We start from the raw sequence: 25,463 nt of genomic DNA, 5'->3' as shown, positions 1-25,463 counted from the left end.
GTTTATAGTATGCATGGTATGAGCTTGGAACGGTCCATGGATTTCCAAGGATTAGCATGTGTCCCTCATGGACCAACCTGGGTAAACAAACAAACAAACAAACAAACAAATAAACAGACACACTATGCCTAGCCTGGTCAACTTTTAGCGAGGAATGTTCGCCTTTAGAGTTTCATCATCTCTTTGTTGTGTTTTTTTACGATTTCCTGACAAATGATTAGATGTACTCAAGTTGATAAATTTGAAATGTAACGTTATAGTCAGGCTGTCATCCAGCAGGAGAATTGGGACTTTACTAGGAGTTTCCTCCTTTTTAGGGAGCGCTCATTGTGAACATGATAAAATAAAGCAGTGTGCATGCATGTGAGGGGAGGGCCTATTATATTGTTCACCCAGGAAATATACTTCTAATCAACGTTTCTAGATCAGAAAACATGTGTAGGCGTCAACAGGGGTAAACAACACCAAAATATTCCTTTAGTCATATATTTTCAAAATAAAAGCACAATTTGACCTGCGACATACCTTTCTTGAGTTGGTAAAAAAAGAAAAGGGGGGGGGGGGGGGTGCCCGGTGCACTCACTAAAAATAGGTGACAGGGATGTGCGGCAATATTGACAATCATTTTTCAACTCACTCTCTGACAATGACCCCTTTTTGTTTTCCCGCTCAGTCGATGACCCCCTTTTTTGTTTTCCTGTTTCCCAGGAGTTTCCTCCTTTTAAGGGAGCGCTCATTATAAACATGATAAAGCAGTGTGCATGCATGTGATGGGAGGGCCTATTCAAGCGTTCACCCAGGAAATATACTTCTAATCGACGCTTCTAGAGCAGAAAGCTAAAAGATAAGCTATGTAAAAAAAAAATCCTGTATTCATATATTTTCAGGAAAAACACCATAATTTGACCTGTGATTTACTTTTCTTAAGTTGGTCAAAATGGGGGGGGAACTCACTAAAACGGGTGACGGGGATGTCCGGCCATATTGACCCCCGTTTTTCAACTCCCTCTAGCCCAATGACCCCTTTCTTGTTTTACTGAAATCCTCTCACCCAATGACCCTTTTTTGTTTACCTGTCACCAAAAGACCACATTTTTTCAAAAATTGTTGGAAATTCAAATTTTTTTTTTTTTTGCTGGTGATGCAGCATAATTATCATAAATCAAAAGCATTGGAACATGGAGTGTGTGCAATAATTGGCTATAATAAAGCTGTCATCCTCTACACAGTTACACAATCATCCAACAGGAGAATTGGGACTTTGCTAGGAGTTTCCTCTTTTTTTGGGAGCGCTCAATATGAACATGATAAAATAAAGCAGTGTCCATGCATGTGACAAAAACATGTGCAGAAAAAGTTAAGCTATGTAAAAAGAATCCTCTAGTCATATATTTTCAGAAAAAAAACCAGCTTGACCTGTGACTTACTTTTCTTAACTTGGTCAAAATAAGGGTGTGTGTGTGTGTGTGTGGGGGGGGGGTGGGGGCAGGTCACTCACTAAAATGTGTAGAAAAAGATAAGCTATGTAAAAAAACAAGAAATGTCCATAGCCGTCAACAGGAGTAAACAGCACCAAAATATTCCTTTAGTCATATATTTTCGACACGAAAAAGCACAGTTTGACCTGCGACATACCCAGCAAACACAAAACGTTTTCGACATCATTCGCAAAAGGTTATAAAGGGTTGTCAGAGAACGTTGAAATGTCGGGTTATATAAATAGTATATTAAGGGTATAAAACGTTTGTATAACATTGAAAAACATTTTTTGATAAGCTACTGCCCAGCAAACACAAAACGTTTTACAGAAAACGTTTAAATGTCGGGTTATATAAAGGGTATAAAAACGTTTTAATAACATTCCAAAAACATTTTTGAAAACCTGATAGAAAACATTCTAAACAGAATTATTTTTGGATTGAAAAAATATTTTGCGAAAAATGTTTGCCCAACATATTTGTAATAACGTTTTAAATACGTTTTTATGACCTTTATATAACCCGACATTTAAATGTTATTAAAACGTTTTGAAGAAAACGTTTTAAGAACATTTCTGTGTTTGCTGGAGGCAAATATTTTGACATAATGTTATTTAAGTGTTGACAAAATATTTGGCAAAAAATGTTTGCAAAAATAGTTTACAATAACATTTTTGAAAACATTTTAGAAATATCCAATTTTCAAGCTTAATTTGCCTATTTCTCATGACCTATTATAGTGATCAACTTGAACTTACAATTAATAAATATCAGGCAGAATCCTTTGCATCGGGGCTTGAGATTGGCACTCAGTAAGGGTTAAGAGCAAAATTATACAATTGTATTTGGGAGTGGCCTTCTCTCCTTTCTCCTTTCCCTTGCTATTTTCTTCCATAATTTTCTTGCTATCTGGGCCAGCATGCAGTTTTTTTCGCCTAAACTGGCTATCCAGGCTTGTGCATTTGTATCTGTTTATAGTATGCATGGTATGAGCTTGGAACGGTCCATGGATTTCCAAGGATTAGCATGTGTCCCTCCTGGACCAACATGGGTAAACAAACAAACAAACAAATAAACAGACACACTGTGCCTAGCCTGGTCAACTTTTAACGAGGAATTTTCGCCTTTAGAGTTTCATCATCTCTTTGTTGTGTTTTTTTACGATATCCCGACAAATGATTAGATGTACTGATCAAGTTGATAAATTTAAAATGTAAAGTTATAATAAAGCTGTCATCCTTTACACAATTACACAAATTATCCAGCAGGAGAATTGGGAAATATACTTCTAATCAACGTTTATAGAGCAGAAAACATGTGTAGAAAAAGATAAGCTATGTAAAAAAGAATCCTCTATTTATATATTTTCAGAAAAAAGTACAGTTTGACCTGCGACTTACTTTTCTTCACTTGGTCAAAATATGGGGGGGCTGCCTGGGGCACTCACTACAAATGGGTGACGGGGATATTAACCCCATTTTTCAACTCCCTCTAACCCAAAGACCCCTTTTTTGTTTCTTTTTTTTCTATTTCCTATTAGGCATTTTTTGTGCGAATTGGCGTGTGTGAGATTTTAAAAGTTCAATTACATCTAAAAATAGGGCCATCATAAAAAAACAAAGAACAAAAGGAAAAAAAATACAGAAACAAAACGCCATTATATACAAAATGTGGAGAGTTTTGAAAGGTCACAGTCAGGCATTCGGTGATTGAGAGCAAAATGTTAAAAATACGGGGGCATTGGGTGAGAAGGAGTAAGGACAGTTTTGACCGAAATGAGTGGGGCGGGGGGCTGAATGTGATGATAGTATGACCCTATTTTTAATGTGATCTTTGGGCTGTTCAAATTGAAAAATAAGGGCCTTTAGGTGGCCGAACGGAATAATAAGTGTGTAAAGTTTATGTCTATATATCATATTTAGGGCGAAAGATGTGTAGAATAATTTTGAGGGAAAAAATGATGTGTGGTATTATTTGCCGAAAATGCTCCAATCATGCCAATAATAAAACCATGCAAAACTTTAGGATCCTGACAGACAGATTTGAAACATTGAAACTTAATCCAGATTTATACATTGCCCATTTCAAGTCTGAATTGAGCATGCAAATAGGGTAATAATTTTACAATGATTTTCCGGGAAAAAACAGAACCTTTTAAATGTTGAAACAATTTTACATTGTCTGTTGTTTTAATTATTGTTTATTATATCTTTAACACATTTTAAGTGAACCCTTTACATTTTTCAGCTCGCGCTTTCCCGGCTTTCGACTGTAACTTCTACCTGGGGCTCTATTTAGTTTGTGCAACATTTGGGGCCTATTTACTTTAATCTAAGAATCGGCGAAATAAGTATTTTAAATTAAGTTGAGAACAGGTCAAAATAATTTAGAGTTGGCCATATACAGCCTGTCTCAAAACAATTGTGCAAGTGAAAAGCGCCCTCTTTGACAATTAGAAAATACTGTTGTGACACAAGACTTACATCAATGTCAAGGACGTAGTCTTAGCTCTCAAATCTCGAGATATGATTAGTTAACAACGAAAGGGTAAAATCACAATTGTGCCACTTTTACTAGGGACATGAGGGAAGAGGGCTGTACAATCAATGAAAGCATCGAGTTTATCCAGAGTTCCTTCCAGGAATCAAAAGAGTGCATTAATTACACACAACAATACAAAATAGTTTTTACTGTTTTTACTGTTTTATCATGATAGAGGTATAATGATTTTCTTTTTCCACTATACCTGTATCATGATAAAACAGTAAAAACTATTTTGTATTGTAGTGTAATTGATGCTGTAAAATTAAATATATGTGCATGTCAACTCAAGACATGTTAAAAGACAAACAAATATTGCACACTTATAGCCTAAGTTAATGAACGCGTATGACTTGTTGGAACAGAAATTAGACAAAATAATGCACGTGCTGATGTTGATGCGTCTAATGCACGAGTCCTGAAAGGGGGAGTGCATTAGACGCATCAACATCAGCTATCATTGCTTTACATGTACAGCCCTCTCTTCCCTAGTAAAAGTGGCACAATTGTGATTTTACCCTTTCGTTGTTAACTAAATATATCTCGAGATTAAAACAAGTAAATTGAACAGAACAAACGGCATTTGAGAGCTGGAAATACTAGAAAATACTCCTAAACATAAGCATTTCGTGGTCAATCATGTCAATACTGGTTTGGCAATATTTTTATATTTCAGAAATATGGTTTTGTTCATGTTGCTTTAATTACGAAAAACAGATTTTTAGAGATAATTTCCTATCAAAAATATAATATTTCAAAACATTTTAAGAAATGCCATTCAGCCAATTAATATTTTATTCCTCTTATCTGCGAGTGATATGGTATGTGTCTGTGAGAAGAAGCTACACAATATAAGTTCAAAACATTATTATTTCCACTACACCAAATTAAAACACTACCTTTCCCTTCTACCAAGAATGGTTTTAAATGTTTTATTATTTCGAGCCCGCTTTAACTACTTGCATTCCAGTTCACAGTATTTCCCGGGCCGGGAGTATTTCCCGATCTTTCAGTTCCCTGATTGGTATAGTCGGTACATGTACATCAAATTATTTGCCATGTTTACCGACCTGGTAGTACCTTTCAGCATTGACACGGTAATGATAATTAATTGTTTCCTAAAATGCACCCCAAATTCTAAGCTATCTTAATGTTACAGAGAAAATCAAATCAAATTTGAATAGTTTGTCTAGTTCGAGGGGGACATAATCTTGTCAAAATGAAATGGGTAATCTTGTCAAAAAATGGATTTGAGATCTTGTCAATTTGAATATAGGTATTTGTTAAAATAAAACGGAAACTATACGATTGTTGGTTCCTAATCAAAATGAACAGTATATTTCAATAAAACGAATAGCTACGGGATCAAATTAAATAAGAAGTGATTATATAAAAAAAATAACGGTACGAAATTAGAGTGCAGGGTTAAACTAAATCTAGGGCTAAAACTTCCAGACTCATTACATCTTTATAGCCCCGGGTATAGCCCACTTCCAAACTGTTATGATTCTTAAGAAATGGGTACCTCTCACGATGATCATGATCTTATAACATCTTTTTACATCAAATGTTTTATAACGCCATTACAGTGCAGGCCTAATGTACACATCATTAACAATGTTGGCTTAACGTTAAAGATCATAACGAATGATTGTGTAAGTGTACTTATGGTGTTTTGTAGTTGAACAAACCGGCAAACCAGCAGCTAAAAGATCAATTGATATCACAATAGATGTCAAACAAATACAACAAATATTCATCTTTTTATCTACGAAATTGTTGCGTTTTTTAGTTGACCATGTTGACATAGGCCAAAGTTTTGAATTGAACATGTGTAGTGGCCCGTGATAGCCATTTTGTGGCAAATGCCTACTTAGGGACGGGACCATTTCATTCGGGGGGGGGGGGCATTGAAGTTTGGGGCAGGCGGAATTTTTTGTAGCCTCTTACGGCGGGGAAATGCTTTTAATTTTTAGTTTTAATGTATACCTTTATAGAGGTTTTTTACTTGTTTTACTCATCAGTGCAGGGGCGTGATTGTATCCGTCTCACTAATAGTGAGCTAGATGTTCTTTTTTCCACAAACTCACACGCCTCCCCCGGTTATCAAATGGTGTGCCCCTTGTACACTTTTCGTAATAATACAAGACTGGGAGGATATAAGAATTGCCTAAATACCTCTAGAAAATGAATCATGAAAACTACAATGTCATAATTATAACAATCGACGCGAAAAATTGCGCCAAATTTTTGGTATTGATAATACCAGAGATGCACGCATGCAGTGGTGTTCATTAACTGTCTTAACTTCAGTCGAAAACTGTGGAGATTCAAGATATCGTTGATATCAACGTAGAAGACACAGGTGGTCCAGTAAAGAATAGTCATGAACGCTTCTGGTAAGTCTTGTTTAAATAATAATTATAATTTGTATTATATAATTATATATAATTTATACGTTCATCATGAACTCATCATATTAATACGTCCATGTTTTACTCAAAATGTATTATGAGTCATCGTCATGATGTCTTGTTTTAAAGTTGATTGTGGCACCAGTTTTACTGTTCTATGCATGCACTGAGCCCATGTATGTCGATCGGCAAATCGGTGTTTCCCGGCAAAATAAGCAATATTCGTGTTGAAAAGCCGGGATGGAAACACTAATGGAAAGATGAACTAGGGATTTCAGAACATAGCTTAGCTTAGTGAAATGTATTTATTTATTTATTTATTTATTTATTTATTTATTTATTTATTTATTTATTTATTTATTTATATATTTATTTATTTATTTATTTATTTATTTATTTATTTATTTATTTATTTATTTATTTATTTATTTATTTATTTATTTATTTATTTATTTATTTATCTATTTATTTGCGATTATTTGAAAATCAGATAAAACGCATCTCTTAGAAGTATTCAGTCCATTTATGATTTAGCACTATTCCTTCATCAAAAACATGGTACGTATCGCATCCATATACTAGTGGACTAGCATATAGTTGGAACCAAAGCCAGATCTGGTTCCACGTACTATCATAATGGTAATCAATATACTTAGTAAAATAGCCAATTCCGCCACTAGGGTGCATCCAAATTCTAAGGGTCGGTTCATAGTGAATATTCGAAGGCGAATATTCGGCTTCGAATACGTTTTGGGCGTCAAAATATATGCGGCTTCGAATATAAAACTATGAACCGGAGAAAGATATATTTCTACAATTCACAGCGTTGCCCTACTGTTAACAAGTATTGCCCGTTGACCAAGGTAAGCAAAATTTAGAGAATTTCCTTAACGAAGTAAATAAAATCATAATACTATAGGTAAACTCCATTGAACTATTGTCATGATTTAATGTCTATATAAATGGGTCTAAATAGGAGCAGTGGCGTAACCAGTGGGGGCCGGGGGATGCAAGCTGCCCCCGGAAAAAAAAAACCCTGGAAGAGTCAAAAATTGGGAAGGGAAAAGGGGAAAGAGAGAAAAGAGGGAAGGAAGAGAAAGGGAAAGAAGAGAAAAAGGGGAAGGAAGAAGAGAAAAAAGGGAAAGAAAGGGGGAAGAAAAGGGGAAAGAAGAAAAGAAAAAAGAGGGAAGAAAAGGGGAAGGGACGCAAGGGAGAAGAGAAAAGGGAAAGAAAGAGAGAAGAAGATCTATAGGCCTACTACTTTCATTGTGAAATTTGTACTCTGAAACACTGATATTTTCTAATATGCAAAAACCAGGAGCTTCATGGCGCTCAGCCCCTTGACCCCCGCCTGGGCTTTGCCCTGGACCCCGTAGTAGACCCCACCGACTCCACCCGTTTAACGCTTTTCAGGGGCATTTACGACCTGCCTGTAACAGGCGCGGAGGTTGACCCATACCTTCTTGTATGTTTCAACTGCAAAGCAAATCAAGAAATTAATGAGTCAATAGATATAAATAAATATTAAATAAATAAATAAGTCAATAAATACATAAATAATTAAATAAATAAATAAATAAATAAATAAATAAATAAATAAATAAATAAATAAATAAATAAATAAAAAAAATAAAAATATAAATAAATAAATAAATATATCAATATCATAAGATATGATTGAAGCGACGACAAATATGACAGCCCTCACAAGTGTTATATATGAGACCACCCACGGTGACCCACCAAATATATATCTGTCGAGTTCAACAAAATTCAACTCCCACAAATATATTTCAGGTGAATACTTTTTTCATTGGCTGATATCCACTTGAGATCGGTATCATCAAAGTAGTATTGCTCTCATTTCATGATTCATTGAGCAATCAATTTTGGCATTTGACCGAAATACGCGTCAAAAGATAAAAGGTCTCGTTCCGAACTTGTGTAGGCCTACATTGCTAGGGCCTAAATGTGTTTTAATGCCTGATTCACAAATTATAGAAATAAACAAGAATTTATTTTAAAAGAACACGCAATGATATGGTACCAACGCTCGTGGTTTTGGTTGCTCTGCATAGTTTATGAAGATATTCATTGCAAAGCGCTATATATCCATTCCTACATATTACTTATTTTGCCCTCTTAATTATTAATTATAATTATGAATTTGACTGATAACAACGCATTACATCTTTATTCCGCCCACAATAAGGCATCGTTTAAAGGAGCCAAAAACGTCAAGAATTCCGCTAGTGCGGAAAAGATGACAAAATGGGTGAACCTCCATGGCAAATGCATTTTATATCAATAACCAATGATTTACCACCCCAGACCCTCACACATCCTCTGCCAGGGACAGATGCATATGGGGACCTAGAACTGGGGCCAAACATTATTTATGTAAAACCGGGGTGGAGGCATAAATCTGAATTTGGAGTTAGACTTTTTTTTTCTGCATCAGTCGATTTAAATGGAGCTACGTTAGTATGGAAACATTCACTTGTACATTTAGGTTATGTTTGTAAGCCTAAATATCATATTATTTGTATAAAACATTACTTACCATCACTACAGCATTGGAATGCTATTGCCTGCCAGGCATTTTCCTTTATTTTCATATCAAATAAAAATGGGTATGCTTGTACTGCACTAATAAGGGGCACACCACTAAATCAATGCGCCATTTGTGTAACCCTAATGAGTTCCGGTAAAATACAGAAACTATTTGAGGCTTTAGACTTATTAATCAGAAAGAGTGGCGAATTATAGCTTAAATAAAAGTGGAAAGCCTATACATAAATTTGAGTCACCAAAAAAGTCGCATTTTTATCATTATTGAGAAAATAGGTCCGCGAATTAAAAAATGGCAGAATCGGGTTTGCAGTCTTGAGAGCATGTCAAAACACCAAAAAAAATTACGTCTTTTTTTGAATTTAATCCATATCTTCAATATGAAAGGGCAAAATTTTCAATTGATCGTCGGCTTTTCCTCCCAGCTACATACACTTTAAGAAAATATCATTAGATTTATAATATTTACTTCGAGGACTGTTATATATCAATATGTGAAAAATATCAAATTTTAATAATTTGTCATGAAATTTGTATTATATCGTGAATTTCAAAAAATGAAAATTATTTGATATCATAAAGACATTCTTCGTATTCATAATGTAATTCGATATGTCTGATGTGCTCTCATGTCCCACAAAAATACTGTCGAAACGCTCAAAACGCTCATTCCAGATGCCTTAATTTTCATTGGGGATTTTTGAAATCATCGTTCGTTGAACGATATTCAGGTGACCTCGAGCCTTTCATATAAATCAATAGTATCTCACTATCAGTTGCGCGATATTTAATCCGGTTCAACTCGGCGTGTCATCATATTTTATTCGTTGCCGTATATATTTTGACGTCACAAAAAGTATTCGAAGCCAAATATTCGCCTTCGAATATTCACTTTGAACCAGCCTTAACTTCGACTTGTGAAAAGCCGGGGTGAAAAGCCGAGAACTTTTTGGTGGATCTAAGTGACACTATTTGATTTTCAGGGAGGGTGGGAGTTTTATGTCGGGTAGAATTTTCTGTTCTTTTTTTAAACGGGTACATATCACCCAAGAGTGAATATACTTGTCTTTTCCCATGCTCTTTTCAAAATGTTTAGGGCCTACATTATAGTCTTTGATTCACCATGACATCATATAGGCCTATGAGATTCCTTGATGAACCATGACATCCCTTGACACAGCATGACACCCCTTGACTCACCATGACACCCGGCGACCCATGACCTACCGCGAGGAATTGCCACATCACAAACTTTGAATGATTTTAATATTTTTTCTGCTGGACTATATGTGTCTACATTGACGAAAACAATGCATATGTATTGTTCACTTTCTAATTTAGGTCAGTGGTTCAGTGTTTTGTGGACTTGTGACGGCGAGACGTCGATACATAAGAGAAACCAGATCCTTCCATGGCTAGTTGGCAACAATTTAGAAATTGGAGCCAAAGTAAAAACAAAGTTTTACGACAAGGGGAAGAAACAAAAGACTGTCATAGAAGGCGTCATCACTGACTGCAAAGGTATGTATGTTAATATTATTTTATAAATAAATTCGGTATGTGCCTGTGAATTGGTAAACAAATATATGACCTTGTTATGTAGTAGATAAAGGGTGAAAACAGACCATTACCATAGATAATCGGTGTCTTGTTGAGGTATGGTGAGCATGTTAGTCGCTCGGAAGGCGAGACCCCGAAGGGGTCGAGCCTTCCGAGCGACTAACATGCGAACCATACCTCAACAAGACACCGATTATCTATGGTAATGGTCTGTTTTGAACCGTTTATCTTACATATACGGTGAGCCAAAATAAACGAATTTGTTGTTATGGTTTATTCATTTTCAAAAAGACAAACTGGAAAAGCTGATATGATTATCTTGTGTAAGTTTAGGGTTTTCCAAAAATAAAAACACACCGAGACAGTGTAATATTTTTCCCGTGTGTCCTGCGTTTGAGTCTACGAGTCTTATCTAGTGTCAATTGAAAGTGATTTAATCAAATCAATACAGCATTGATTTTAACCGGAGATTCTATTCAATTCACTTGTGGTCATGTCCCACTCGATTATACATATTCGTAATATTAATAATGAATATGTAAATAGTTCAAAGGTCAAAGTGGGTGTGTTTTACCTAGACATGGCGGTAACTCATTTAACACCATAGAATTTATATTTATCTTTAATATACTTATAGAACAAATGTCCTGAACCAAATCAACGCATATTCCTGGGTACCTTCCTCGACCTTTTTGGTTGGGGTTAGGCCGCAGATTGTTGTAGTTTTTCTACATCTAGTCTTGTGGCCTGTAATGTGCTGCATTTTAGGTGCAAAATATCCTTGGTTGAACTTAATTTGTAAGACCTCATAGCTCTTGTTTTGTTACCTACTTTGTCGGAATCTGCGTTAGTTGGGGGAGGGGGGACAAAGGTAGATTGACGTCCTCGTCCTAATTATACAGGCTTTAAGACATAATACAAATTAATTTGCATTATTCAATATAGGTGTTCTTGGTGTCATTCAATACACACAAGTATTGTTTACCATCTTCATTTAAATCTAATATGCATAAACTTGCATAATAATTTATGCTGATCGTGTAAAATATATTAAACTTTGATGCATTTTAAGTTTGTTGAAATGTCCAAAAAGTCAAATAATGTGGCCAGTGTTTCTAAATATGAACATGTACTTCTCTTGTTCAAAATTTATTGACCTGACCAAGATTATCTTGACCTGACCAAGATTATCTTGACCTGTCCAGATTATCTTGACCTGTCCAGATTATCTTGACCTGTCCAAATTATCTTGACCTGTCCAGATTATCTTGACCTGTCCACATTACTTGATATAATCGACAGTTGACCAGACTTTGAACAAAAGAAATACAATAGATAATGGAACAAAAGAAGAGGGCTAGACGTATATATAGGGGTAGGCCCCATGGGGCCACTCATGTATAAAAGTTGTAAGCATCCGTGTGAAAGAAAACGCGAATTTAGGTTGGTTTTGAAAAGCAAAACGGGGATCCGTGCGGAACACTCATTTTATTAGAAGAAGGGATGTTTTATTATGGACAATCATCGTTTAGGGTTAGTTTGACAATGTTTCGACATCCTATCGTAGGGTCATTTTTAAACGTCAATTCACACAGATGCTTACAACTTTATAGGCCTACATGAGTTAATTTGAAAAAATTAAGCATATAGGCCCTATACTGCTTAACTGTAAAGCGGGTATTATTTTGCACAATGTCTTATATGAGCATGGTCATGATGGTGAAGTTGGCTCGAGATTAGAGATTAGAGATTAGACATTCGTTATAACGTCGAATATTACACTTTCAATCGTTGTTATGCATCAATCAAGTGTACGGGAGTAATTTCAGAAAATTTCAGACCATTTTTGGACTTTAAACAATTTTGGCCCAGACATTTTGAAAATTTGAAAATTTCGATTTTTGACTGAATTTGGGCTTAAAAACAATTTTCATGTATCGATCAAATGTTCTACAGTATTTTGACAACATTTTGGACTTTCAAAAATTTTGGCCCAGAAATTTTAAACTTTTAAAATTTCGATTTTTTACCGACTTTTGGCCTAAAAACAACTTTCATGTATCGATCAAGTGTTCTAGAGTATTTTGACACCATTTTGGACTTCAAAAATTTTGGCCCAGAAATTTCAAAATTCAAAATTTGGGCCAAATCTGGGACAAAAATTTTGAATGTCTAAAATATGTCTGATATTACTCAAGTAGGCCCTACACTTGATCAATGCAGAAATATAATTAAAAGTGTAATATTCAATGTAATAACGAATGTCTAATCTCTATTAAATCTCGAATCTCGAGCCAACTTCACCGTGCCCTTTAATGTACACGCTTGACCTCGTGCTCGCGAACGCATTGGTCAGGGGGTCAACGCATAAAAGGAACCTTACAACAGATTATTGTTTTTGCCCGGTATTCTGCTAAAATTCAATGCATAGGCCTAATGTTCAAGCCACTTTTATTTTGCAGAATTTTTCCTTGAAACTTGGTGAAGTGTTTCTATAATGTTCTAATATATTATAATTAATGGCTAGCCGCCATCTAATTTGCATATTTGCATAATTAATTCCATAGATAAATGAAGAGATAGTCCAATGAAACAGTACTCACTGTGGACGTTTCGAAGTCTAGCAGATTTCTTTCTCAACACCGATGTTGTTGTGACGATTTTCTGTTTACCGCTGATGATACTGGATGCTTAGCAACGCGGTTGCCAGTTGGTTTTCCAAGAAGATCGTCAAATGCGTGACTAAGATTGTATTGCCCCTCGTCCCTGTTCATGATGTTGTCTTGCTTCCTGATCTGAATTGCCTCCTTAATCCACAAGATCTATCGCTTATATCTTTCCGCCTCCTTGCCTACTACCCTAGCCTCTTCCCAGTCAATAATGTGATCTTTGTCCATGACATGGTCTGTGATGGCTGATTTGTTGACCTTTGATTCTGATGCCTTTCTGATGGGTCTGATTCTTAGCCCCTGCTTTCTCCGCCTCTACCCGGTGCTCTTCGATACGCTTACCAAACTTCATGCCTGTCTCTCCAACATTAGTGTTGAGAAAGAAGTCTGCTATGCTAGACTTCGAAACGTCCACAGTGAGTATACTGTTTCATTGGACTAAAAATATGAAATCTCTTCATTTATTTATCAGCAACAGTCCTGAGGAAAATGTTTAGTAATGATTCCATATATGCTAAGAAGTTATAGAAATTAGGGCGGCTATAACTAATTAAACTCATGCAAAAAATTATCTGAAAGTCATCTGGAACACTTTGACCAATTTTGAAAACAATATTAGGCCTATGTCAAATAAAAATGTTATGAACATTATTTTATACGTTGTTTTTATCAAAATATTGGCACACATGGCCTTTGTAATGTTTGTATTATGAAAACTGTACGTCCGATTGGTTTCAAGTAAAAGACATACTGATCATATCAGTGCTCTTTGTCCTGCGCAGTATATGTTTAGGCCTAAATCATGCATAAGGCACGAGTCTCCAAAATATCTCAAATACTCTGAATACCACCTTAACAAAACTTGAATGATCAGGAACACAGTCACTCTTTTGTTTCCGGATATTTTCCGTTGACAACGGCAAAAACTTAGATGAATTTCATCGAAAAGCGACCGACAAATAATATAACTTTAACATTGTGTTCTTATTAATTTGCAGCCAGGAAATCAGACTTTGACGATGATGATGATGATGAAGGTAATCGTTTTGCCTTTTCTGTCTTTATTGTTTTTAATATAAAACCTACATCACTACATCAGAGCTAATCCACCAAATAGTAGGCATATAGGGGATTTGACGATGGTAAAATTAGATGACCTATAGGTCATTATAAACGTAAACTTCTCATATTAGCTACGCGACATCATAGGGACGTGTTTATCGAACTGCAGCCAAAACAAACAAAAAATTACACCAAAACGTATTTTTTTGCATTAATAATGTTGTATTATCATTGATACATAAATACAAACGGTTTTAATGGAAATCTGTATTGGAAACATATGGGATTTGTCAAAGATTTAATGCAGTTATAAACTCCTTAAATGTCCTTCTGTTAGGGAGGACAGTTTTTATGGTCTACTTAGCTCAGCAATGCTTTGCTGTCTTCGATAATGGTTCATGTACGCTAGAGCGTTCGATAGGAACAAGCGAACAGTATACGAGTTTGCTGATATCTATCGGAGCGTTCAGCAGAGCAGCAGGATTAAAAACACGGTCGATGTTAAAACCATAATCAATTTCCTTTGTGTTCAATAAGTACATAACGACCCACTTATCAACTCCTCAAGTGGTCATTAAATAAGCATGTCTGGGTCGTGTTTTGCGGTCAATAGAAAGTCAATAGTGCAATTAGGTTTCAAGTGGTTGTTAATTCAAGCATGGTCGTAAAATAGATTCGATCGATATTTGGTCAAATTGTGGTATCGGAGCGCTGTGTACAATTGAGCGGAGCCTGGCAGAGTTTGCTACAGGCGTTTATGGGTTTGGGCTCTGATAAAAGCCAGGCACCTCTCCGATACAATGCGCTATCGAAGACAGCAAAGCATTGCTGAGCTAAGTAGACCATAAAAACTGTCCTCCCTTATTAAACATTTGTTAAATAATTTGAATTAAATCTAAATTACTTGATATCAGAAGGACCTCGTATTCAGAATGCAATTTGGTGTGTCTGGTGTGCTCTCAAGTCCCACAAAAATACTGTGCAAAGGTGGGTGACCGAGCCCTTAATGCATCATTTCTTCTATGTTTTGATAGAGCTCAGTGCATTGGTACTACAACCCATGGAAAACGTTGAGATGAAGAAAAAAATCACCGAGAAGATGCAGGAGCAGAAGCAAATGGACATGGACAAACCTGCAGAGAAAGACAACAAAGAGACGAGAGACAACAATAGTGCTGATAGAGGTGAAAATCCCGAAGAACAAGTGAAAGGTATATATTTGTTATTCACGGTATATTATTCTCTTTTGCAGAAAAGAAAAAGACAATTTTGATATACTAAAAGTGTGGGGAATACCAAGCAGGCCTAAAGTGGTCAGATGCATATTTCTCAAAATTGGGGAGACATGTTAAAATTGTTTTATGATAGGCCTATTAGTGGCACATCATTAGTTCGCGTAATCCCCTCATAAATATGGAAGTAGAAATAAAAATAAAAATAAAAATAGACCTAATAATAACGTCGTTTTTACCTTACAAGATACTTAGCTTAGTAATCATATGCTGCCAATCCTGTAGTTTACCCAAATTAAGCAAAACATCAACATTTCGAGAAATCTGCCTAAATGAAATAATTCAAACTTTTTGAACCAAATTAATTAATTAATTAATTAATTAATTAATTAATTAATTAATTAATTTATTTATTTATTTATTTATTTATTTATTTATTTATTTATTTATTTATTTATTTATTTATTTATTTATTTATTTATATTTTTCTATTTATTACAACTCAGAAAATTTGAGAGCATTTATAGCATCTAAGTGCAGCGAAGGCCATATAGATGAGTTAGTGCAAATGTATTCCAACAAAATGTTGAAACGAGGCCGTTTGACGGCAACCAGTCTGCTCTCGCAAACGGAAAGGACAGAAATTTCAAAGTTTGTAACCTACAATGAAGATGATAGGGATGAGTTATTGATGTATGTATGTCGCCTGGTCAACAATATGATATCACCAAAATCCAAAATACCATACAAAAACAAAATCCTTCATCTCGAGTTTTCAGCTGACATATCAATGCACCTATGCCAACATCTGCTGAAAGAATTTGAAGGTAAGTAATAGATTTTTAGGAAGTTATGATACAGTTTGCAATTTGGCTTCTGCGGTGAAAACAAAAAGCGACATACTGGATCAATAATTAAACATTAAACATTAAAAATAAAAAGTTTATTTGGTGTTTTAATGTATAGGTCCTCTATAGAGACAGTCACCAAACACACCCCTACCCGGTCACGCATACAAAGTGAGATTTACATGAAAAGCGAGGATAAAAAACACACATGCATAAAGACAGAGGTCTTTGCATTTTCACATTAGAAGTGAGGAGTGTATGCATATATTATATGCAGTAAGCCAAAGAATTAAGGTACCAGTTATGTTCACCCATGTGTATATCCTAAACAAATTATTGGAACCAGCTGCCAATAGCTGCATCTGGAAGGCGAGCTGGGAGGGCGAGTTAGCGTAGCGGTAGTTCCCTCGCTTTGCACCACTGAGGTCCCGGGTTCAAGCCCCGGCGCGGCCCAAGGACTCATGTGCACTTGGTTTATCCCGATTCCATGCTCGCTTTCGCAGGTTTTCTCCGGGATCTCCGGTTTCCTCCTGTATCGCAAAAATCGGTGATTAGTTGTTTGGTTATCAAAACTTCCTTCACCCAATGGAATTTGGGGAGCTGCACAGATAATTGGTGGATGTTACAATCTAAATGCGGATAGGTGTGCGCCGTTCGACAGCAACCTAGTTGATGTGACCTGATTGTGATGATTCACCGTTGCAGCAAAATTACAGCGCTTTGAGTCCTTTAAGATCTGGAGAAAGGCGCTTTATAAATCCCAAAATGTATTTAAATTTATCTTTTATCTCGAATTTAAGATCTCATTCGTTTAAATTGTTCAAGAAATTAAGACACGAAGATCCAACGAAAGGAAGATGCCAACTTAAAAGTTGCAGTTTGCTCCATTGCATGCCCTATTGATTTGTACATAGCGTTCGCGAACAAGTGAATGAGCGGCGTGCTTGCATTGATTAGCACGTTAAAACCATTGTCGTTCTTTCATTGATTAAAACTTTTGATTCCGTTTCTTCATTAGGATTTAGATCGCCGTTTCTTTAATTCTCAACTGATTTCAACAAATCGGTCTTAAATCAGAGCTAACGAGTACAGGTATTGGCTGCTTGTTTTAATTTTGACATATTCGTCTTTATATAGGATATACAGGGGTAAACACAACTGGTAGGCCTACCTGAATTCTTTGGCTTACTGTATATTATACACCCTATACACTTCCTCGCTACGTCAGAAGAATCGATAATACCTAGAATGCTAAAAAAGTATGTCGGTGTGGCGTGGCCTACCATTTTTCTTGTAGCTTCTTGTATACACGTCGATGTTTTCATCATTTATACAATAAATCCACATTTGATCTCTAAATTTATTTCAGGAATAAAAGATTAGATTACCATAAAAACGAAACAGTAATCATTGGTTGGGTCTAATGTCATTCTTACATGGAATTTTCAAGGTTTTTCTATCGTCATTCTCGCTCAATTAAAAAAATATTTTGGCGTATATAAAATTGAAATAAAATTCTCTGCCTCATAAACGACATCAAATGTGCCACAATAATTATTGGGTATCACGAATCGTTATATATGATGTGCAGTTAATATTCATATTTTCTTTTGAACAGGGGATGCTTCAGTTTTGACAGGAAAAATATTTTCTTGAAACCCCTCTCACTCGGTTATTTCAAAACTGTAACCACGCCTCCCTAGAATGTGCATAAATTAGCATTAAAATTTTTCTTATTCTAACAGCAAGCGTTTCTAGAATGCAGTATGGCGAAATGTGGTGTAGCCATCAGTTACTCTCACTCTCCTGTGCATGTGTGTCGCTCTGTCCGGCTATGCGTTTCGCCGCGCTTCGACGCATCTATCTGATTTTTCAGATATGGATCGGTACCGGGAAAAGCATATTGACCGGGTGATTTTAAAGGTCATCCGAGGGCAGAGATCAAAATTACAAGCTTCGTCCGATCGGGCTCAAACCTGTTTGGGTCAAATTTAACATCACGATCTCACAGCTAAAGGTGAACTAGTTACTTTATAACAATCATGCTGGAATAGATATGGGACCCAAGAATCGGTAAGTTTATCATGTCTGTGAGCATGCATATTTTTGTCTTTATCAGCACGCTTAGCTTTTTGATTAATATGAATCCCGTCCTCTATGTTTTGATTATTTTGATAGAGACCAGCACACCAAGCACAGCAACAAAACAAGTGAAAGGAAATAAACATGCAAAAGACATGAAGGAGAAGAAGAAGAGAGAAAAGAAAGAGAAGGGGAAATTAGGGGGAAAACCTGAACACCAAGTGAAAGGTATTTATTTTTACATTATTTTTCGGTGTCATACAATGTACTCTCTATCTCTGTATCCATCTACCCAACTGATATTTGCATATCAATGGCCTTAGTGTGTTACCTTTCTAGTGAGTTATATCGTTCTAGAATATCATCTCATTCAGTTTCTTGAATAATGAATTTCAATCTTGCAGTTAACGAGAAGAACAATAAGAAAAAGCAAAGGAAAATTGACAAACAAGCAAAAAAAGACACAAAGGAAACGAAGGAAAAGAAAAAGAAGAATGATACAACGGGAAAAGAACCTGAACAACAAGTGAAAGGTATTTATTTACTATTATTAAAGTATACATGAATACTGAAATATATCTTTAATCAGTGGATGTATTACTTCTGGCTGTATCAAAATGATATAACCATCAGTTTCCAATCATTTTGATACAGTCTGTATATACTTTTAGGTTCACCGTCTAAGCGCCGAGTTATCCTGTATTTATCTACATCTCATATACGTTTGTGCACAATTTGAAATGTACAATGTAGGCCTATCACAAACGTATAATTTTTTTTCTTGTTAGAATGTGAAGATGAATTGGCTGGGCCAAAGAAGAAAAAGAAAGTACAACATCATGAAGATGAGAGAGAAAACAGTAAGTTGATGGTTGAAGTTTATGAAATTTTGAGCTTGTGATTTTGTGTGGTGAAGTTAATTGTGCATATTTAATACCAATGATTAGGAAGAGAGACCAATTTAAATCTTGAATATGCCGGAATATACGGAATAATTAACAGCATGAGCAGAGTAAAACCAATAGATTGCGATCTCAAAGACAAAAGGATATACGTTTCTTTTGTATTCTTTGTCAATTATTTCTGAAAAGAAAATGCCTTAAAAGGGATCGGATAGCAATGTTGGCACAGTATTGTTTTGTGTGATGTGAGAGTACGTCAGACATGTCGAATTGCATTCTGAGTTATTCTGATATCAAAAAAAAAAAAAAAAGGATTCGCGATATAATACAAATTGTATGGGAAATTACTTAAAAAAATAGGTCGGGAGGGGGGTAGAGCATCTTCAATACGGAAGGTCAAATTTCAAAATGATGGATGGATTTTCCACCACGCTACATGTAGCCTACATTTTAAGTATATATCAATAGATTTATAAATTTTGAGGACTGTTAAAATATCAAAAATTAAAAAATATGAACTTTCAATAATTTCCATAAAATTGTATTATATCGCAAATTAAAAGAAATGATATCAGAAGGAGATTAATTCAGAATGCAATTCGATATGTCTGATGTGCTCTCATGTCCCACAAACATGCGCGTATTGTTTTTGGTTTTTTTTTTTGGGGGGGGCCTTTGGGGCGCCAACCCGCCGGGGTACAAGCAGGGGGCTGCCAAAATGCAGGGGCGGCGGAAGAAGAAGGGGCGGCAAAAACAGGGGCGGCATAAACGAAGGGACGGCAAAAATAAATAATAAATTAAAAAAGGGCGGAAAAATTTGATAAAGCATAAAAATTTTTGAAAAAATGGTACTATACATCAAAATGTGTTGCTTTTAAGGCGCTAGCGCCTGAAATCCTTATTTTGTTTCTTTTTTTTTTTTTTTGCTCTTCACTTTTTCAAACAACCGGGAAAAAAATAGGTCAACCTTTTCGGGCTGTTGAGGAAGGGGCGGCCAAATTGAATTTTCTTCAGCCCTCCGGGGTTGGGGCGGCCACGGTACGCCACTGACAAAAATATGCAAACGTTGCTATCCGATCCCTTAGGAGTAGTCTCTCGAATTATCATTCATCTTTTGGGCAGTCCAAATTTATCGCCATGCATTTTCACTTACTTACAAAGCGTATGTAAATTTTTACCCCCTCCCCCATCCCTCCCTCGAGTTACGTGCAAATAAAATGGCAAAATTGAGGTGTTGGGTTGGCGTTGGGGTTAGGGTTAAAGTTTATAGGTTATATTGGTGTTCCGTTAACGTTATATTAGTGTTCCATGAGGACATTTGGTTCTGAATTAAATGCTGAAAAAAAATCATTTTTAAACCAACTTTTCCTGAAAACGAAAGCCACCAATAAACTAAAATATAGCTTAAAATACATAATTATTAGTGTATTATTATTATTATTATTATTATTATTATTATTATTTATTATTATTATTATTATTATTATTGTTGTTGTTGTTGTTGTTGTTGTTGTTGTTGTTGTTGTTGTTGTTGTTGTTGTTGTTGTTGTTGTTATTCATGTTAGTGCTATTACTATATGTTATTAGTTTCAGATTATGCTTTCCAACGACGGCAATCGTTAGATCGCATGCAGGAAATACATACTGAACATAGCCAAGGAATGCTTAATACAGAGACAGAAAAGCGCTTAAACGTAAGACATTTAAACTTTATAATAATAGGTATGGTTTTCTAAACCATGCGAATTAGCCACGATATTAAAGGAGGTTAAACGCACATAAAGAAAACACGACTCGATTTCTAAAGTCAATTTCTGAAAGTTAAGAATTATTGTAGCTTATTTTGAAAGAACATCTTTCCATAATTATTTCTTCGAATCATAAGACAAATAGTAATACATTAACCTTAACTATTGACAGGCACATACCGTCACTTCCAAAGTTGAGTGCCCCCCCAGGTCACCACACCAGTGGTTCACATGCATGTAGGCATATTCATGATATTAGGTGCATTTCTTTTAAAGCTGTTTTTGGAAGTTAATTGAAGTACTTATTATAGCCACGTACTTTAAGCCTACACTTATAACGCCCCATACCGAATCCCAAGTTTTGGCACTCGTCGCCGTTCAGAGATTTACCCCCACCCCGGCTCGTAATGATTGCACCCTGTTGGACAGCCCCTATTAACTTGATAACGTTTCATTTTTCAGTCAATTTGTTATGATTGTATCCATTTCAGGTCATGGAAGCTGACATAAAAATATTACAGGAGAAGCAGGAAAAATGCAAGGACGAGATGTTGTCCTTGCAGCAAGGACAACGCCTTGCGCATGCAGGTAAAAACGCACTCATTTTATACGAGTTACTAACCGTATGCACAAAACTATGAACGCTAGGCCATGAAGACCTCATCAAATTGAGCTGTTGATACCGGGGAGGGGGGGTACCGGGAGGGGGTACTCAGTACACATGACCATACGGGGACGTGCCGCAAACATGGGTAGCATTTTCAGCCTTCTGGTATATCAATGACCCCCTTTTCAAAGTATATTTTGGTATATATGAATGGGTCCTTTTTTCAAAATTTTCTCAATTTTTTCGGAAAACAGCCCAATTTTACCTTAATCTAGCCAAAATTGTCAAAATTGATGTGTTTTGCATGAATTTAATTCACGAATATATTTCATGACATAATTTATTTGTATACTTATTTTCAGAACTGAAGGCCAACTTTGAAGAAATAAAGACATTCTTTGGTATTAACAAGCCATCACCATCACCACCGCAGCTACAACCCCAACCACAACCAACACCATCCCCATCATCCCACGTACCACCAGTACAGTACGACAACCCGTCACGCCAACAATCAATGCATTTGGTAAGCGAATCATAGATTTGTTTGTACAAATTGAATTGAAGAAATAGGTTGTATCAAAAATACAAAAATAAATTACTGGGGACTCCTGTTTGTTGTCATCGGGCCAGTATAAGTCATATTGTATTGTTCGTGCTGTGAATCCTGCAGGCTGTCATATAAGGTAAAAGATGGGGGTCAGCAAATATCCATTAAAGCTATAGACTGCTCTGCATTCCCCCTTTTTTGATAAACAATTCATATATACCTTTCCATGCATAAAACATAATACATCTCCAGTGACTGCCCTGCCCAGAGAAAAGAGGCAGTTTTTTCATGGATAGCTGAGCTGTTGAATCAGAACAGGAATGATGAGTTTTCCATGGTCAGGTCAGAGAGATTTAGGGAATGATAACTTAAACTGGTCTACTACAGTAGACTATTAAAGTCATAATGTGATTTGCTCCGCAGCAAAGCCCTCGGGTTTTTTTTTTCGAAATTCTACTTTCCCGGTTTTATTCTAAGTTCGCCGATCAAGTGCTGAATAAATATATCGCCTGCGTGTGTACATTGAATCAGTGACGTACCGTATAAACTGTACGCATATCGCTGTTCGTAGTACGTCTTGTTTGTACATCCCAGCAGCTGCGTGTAGCTCCGCCAATAATCATGATAAATAATACGATCGGCGAGATTATGCACGTATTGCAGGCGCTGTACGTCGACTTGACTCTTAACTTAACTGTGTTCATTGCTATTCGTCTTATACGTCTTGTGTGAGTCCCATCAGCTGCGTGAAGCTCACAATAATCATGATAATAATATTCGGCGAGCTAAATACACGCATTGTAGGCGCTGAAATGGAAAGTACCCACTTCCTTTGTTTTACCTCATTTGTTTGGCTCGAAATTAAAGGGGACAACGCGATCAGAAGCTATCAGTGAACCCTAACATTAGGAATAGGAATCTATTTTATAATGCAAACCACACATAATTGCTTTAATTATTGTTATAATCCAAAATCTACTGATCAATTCCCACATTCTAAATCATGACCATCTTAACCTAACCCGATCTTCACCCCTCTTCCGCGATTATTGTCATTGTTGATGAGGTTTTGGTATCATTATAATAAAGCATGTGTTTCACATTACATACTGAAATTTGACGCTCCAAGTCAATACATTGCCGAAGAAATCGTGAAAAAAGAATTATGAAATTTCCGCGGCCTTTGAATTTAGTCTCCTCAGCCGCCTGTTTGGTTCCTCTCCCGATCCCGCTACACAGACATATTTTAAAATTATTTGTATGGATAGTGGAACCCAACTAGCTACTGGGGACACTGTGATAAATTCGGCTTCGAGATATTATGATATAGTTTCCAAATATTATTTCCGTACCGGTAGTAATCGCAGTTTGGTCGATAGTGCAGTGGTATAGACCCCTGGTTGTGCACGCGTGATGTACCGGGTTCAATTCCCGGTAGGGCGGGTTAGAATTGTCTTTCTAACAAAATACAATTAGGTACACAAATGCAACTTTTAACCGGAAATGTAACGTAAGGTACCACGGACTCCTAACTGTTCCAAACTATAAAACAAGAGGATTGATCAAGTAGTTTGCGGGTTATACTATAATATTATAGACCCCGGGATTAGGGAGGATAATGGGGGTTCACATATACATGTATGTATCCAACCCAAATTTGTTACTATTTGAATGAATACATTTTCTTTTAAATACATTTTTTTTGCAGCAGAGATATATCACCTTGATCAATAAGGAACATGGGATTTCAAAAGCTGTTAGGTTACTGGCAAGGTTACCATCCCTGTTCAGCGATGGAGAGTTGCTCTCAGCCTCTGTGCATGGGAGTAACGAAACAAGACCACTAAATCCAGCATCTGTCAATACTATTACAGGTGTGTATTTCTCGATTTTCCTTTTGGATAGGCCTATTTTACAACGCTGTGATATGGCATGCAATGCCTAAATATATTTCTAACTCCGAGATTGGGAACCAGTTTGATTAATATAATCATTGTGGTCAAAATCATATCCTTACTTTTTAAACAGTTATTTGCGATAAAGCAAGTTAATAAACAACTTTAAAAATGAATGAATGAATGAATGAATGAATGAATGAATGAATGAAGAAGGAATAACAATAAATTGGCGATCTGCTCTACATTTTCATCGCACACAAAAACCATAACTTGAATGGTCCAATATTAAAGATTTTGACCACTTCAAATAACACACACAAAAAACAACAACATTAAAATACTGATGTTCGGATATTTCTCATATTGTATGTTTTGTTTTAGATGTTCTCATAAGTGTGTGGGGTGAGGCACATTTCAAAAGAAACCCTAAATTATTCGTCCATGAGATATTAGGTAATGTATGCAGAGAGACGCGTCGAAAACTAAAAAGAAAAAATCAGCCACAGCAACAACGTCATCATTTACAGCAACAACCACATCAGCAGCAACAACAACAACAACAACAACCATCACAACAGCAGCAACAACAGCAGCAACAACAGCAGCAGCAGCAGCAACAGCAGCAACAGCAGAGAGTAACACCAACGCTTCAAGATGTACCATGGCAGCCCAGACCACATCAATTTCAACATCATGACACTCTGGCACCAGTGAATCCAGCTGACATTTTTCCAATCAGGTCTAGTCTGGAGATACTCAACTTGTAACTTGTCGACTTCATTGACTATTGTGTATACTATAGAATGGTTCTATTTTGGAAATACGTGCTTATATTATGCATATAAGCATCTAGCGTAAACACTGACAACCAAATTATTTTGGTTAATTCGGGTATGCTGAATTCAAAAGTTTTCTCTACCAAGCTATATTGGAACCCCGCGACCCACAAAAAGACCCCAAAACATCTAATCTCATATATAGGTGGCAAAAATTAATGCTCAAAATTCACTAAAAGACATGTCAAATTATTCGTCTGGGTCTAAGGGACGCACCATTAGATATTATCGGGGGGGCTAGGGAGTTTGGGTCAGGCAGAATTTTTTTTTTCGCCGCCTTTTTTTTTTTTCGGCGGCGCAAAGTGTCTTTTTTAATTTTAATGTATACCTTTATTCACAGAGCTGGGTAGGGAAATTTTTTTTTTACTCATCAGTGAGGCAAAATTTTTTTTTTTTTACTCATCAGTGAGGCAAAATTTTTTTTTTTTACTCATCAGTGAGGCAAAACTTTTTTTTTCAAAAAAC

General features: G+C 36.1%; 1 protein-coding gene across 1 annotated transcript; it reads left to right on the top strand.

Annotated features, from left to right (window-relative positions):
* Positions 1-6,338: 6,338 nt before the first annotated feature.
* On the top strand, positions 6,339-25,195 carry LOC140136527 (uncharacterized). Its single transcript, XM_072158236.1, has 12 exons — positions 6,339-6,418; positions 10,346-10,525; positions 14,232-14,270; positions 15,330-15,506; positions 18,554-18,685; positions 18,862-18,990; positions 19,246-19,317; positions 20,947-21,053; positions 21,599-21,695; positions 22,077-22,240; positions 23,973-24,138; positions 24,544-25,195. The coding sequence occupies exons 1-12, from the start codon at positions 6,406-6,408 to the stop codon at positions 24,927-24,929; spliced, it is 1,662 nt and encodes a 553-aa protein (XP_072014337.1). The 5' UTR covers positions 6,339-6,405; the 3' UTR covers positions 24,930-25,195.
* Positions 25,196-25,463: the final 268 nt, after the last annotated feature.

This window comes from Amphiura filiformis, chromosome 2 (genome assembly GCF_039555335.1).
Source record: "Amphiura filiformis chromosome 2, Afil_fr2py, whole genome shotgun sequence".
Lineage (NCBI taxonomy): Eukaryota > Metazoa > Echinodermata > Ophiuroidea > Amphilepidida > Amphiuridae > Amphiura > Amphiura filiformis.
This window is presented reverse-complemented; position numbering and strand designations above follow the sequence as displayed.

What these genes read in the sequence shown, in the direction of transcription:
- LOC140136527 (XM_072158236.1), top strand. An exon ending in ACAACGCCTTGCGCATGCAG is followed by an intron (nt 21,696 to 22,076) that starts GTAAAAACGCAC and finishes ACTTATTTTCAG; the next exon opens with AACTGAAGGCCAACTTTGAA. An exon ending in ATCTGTCAATACTATTACAG is followed by an intron (nt 24,139 to 24,543) that starts GTGTGTATTTCT and finishes GTTTTGTTTTAG; the next exon opens with ATGTTCTCATAAGTGTGTGG.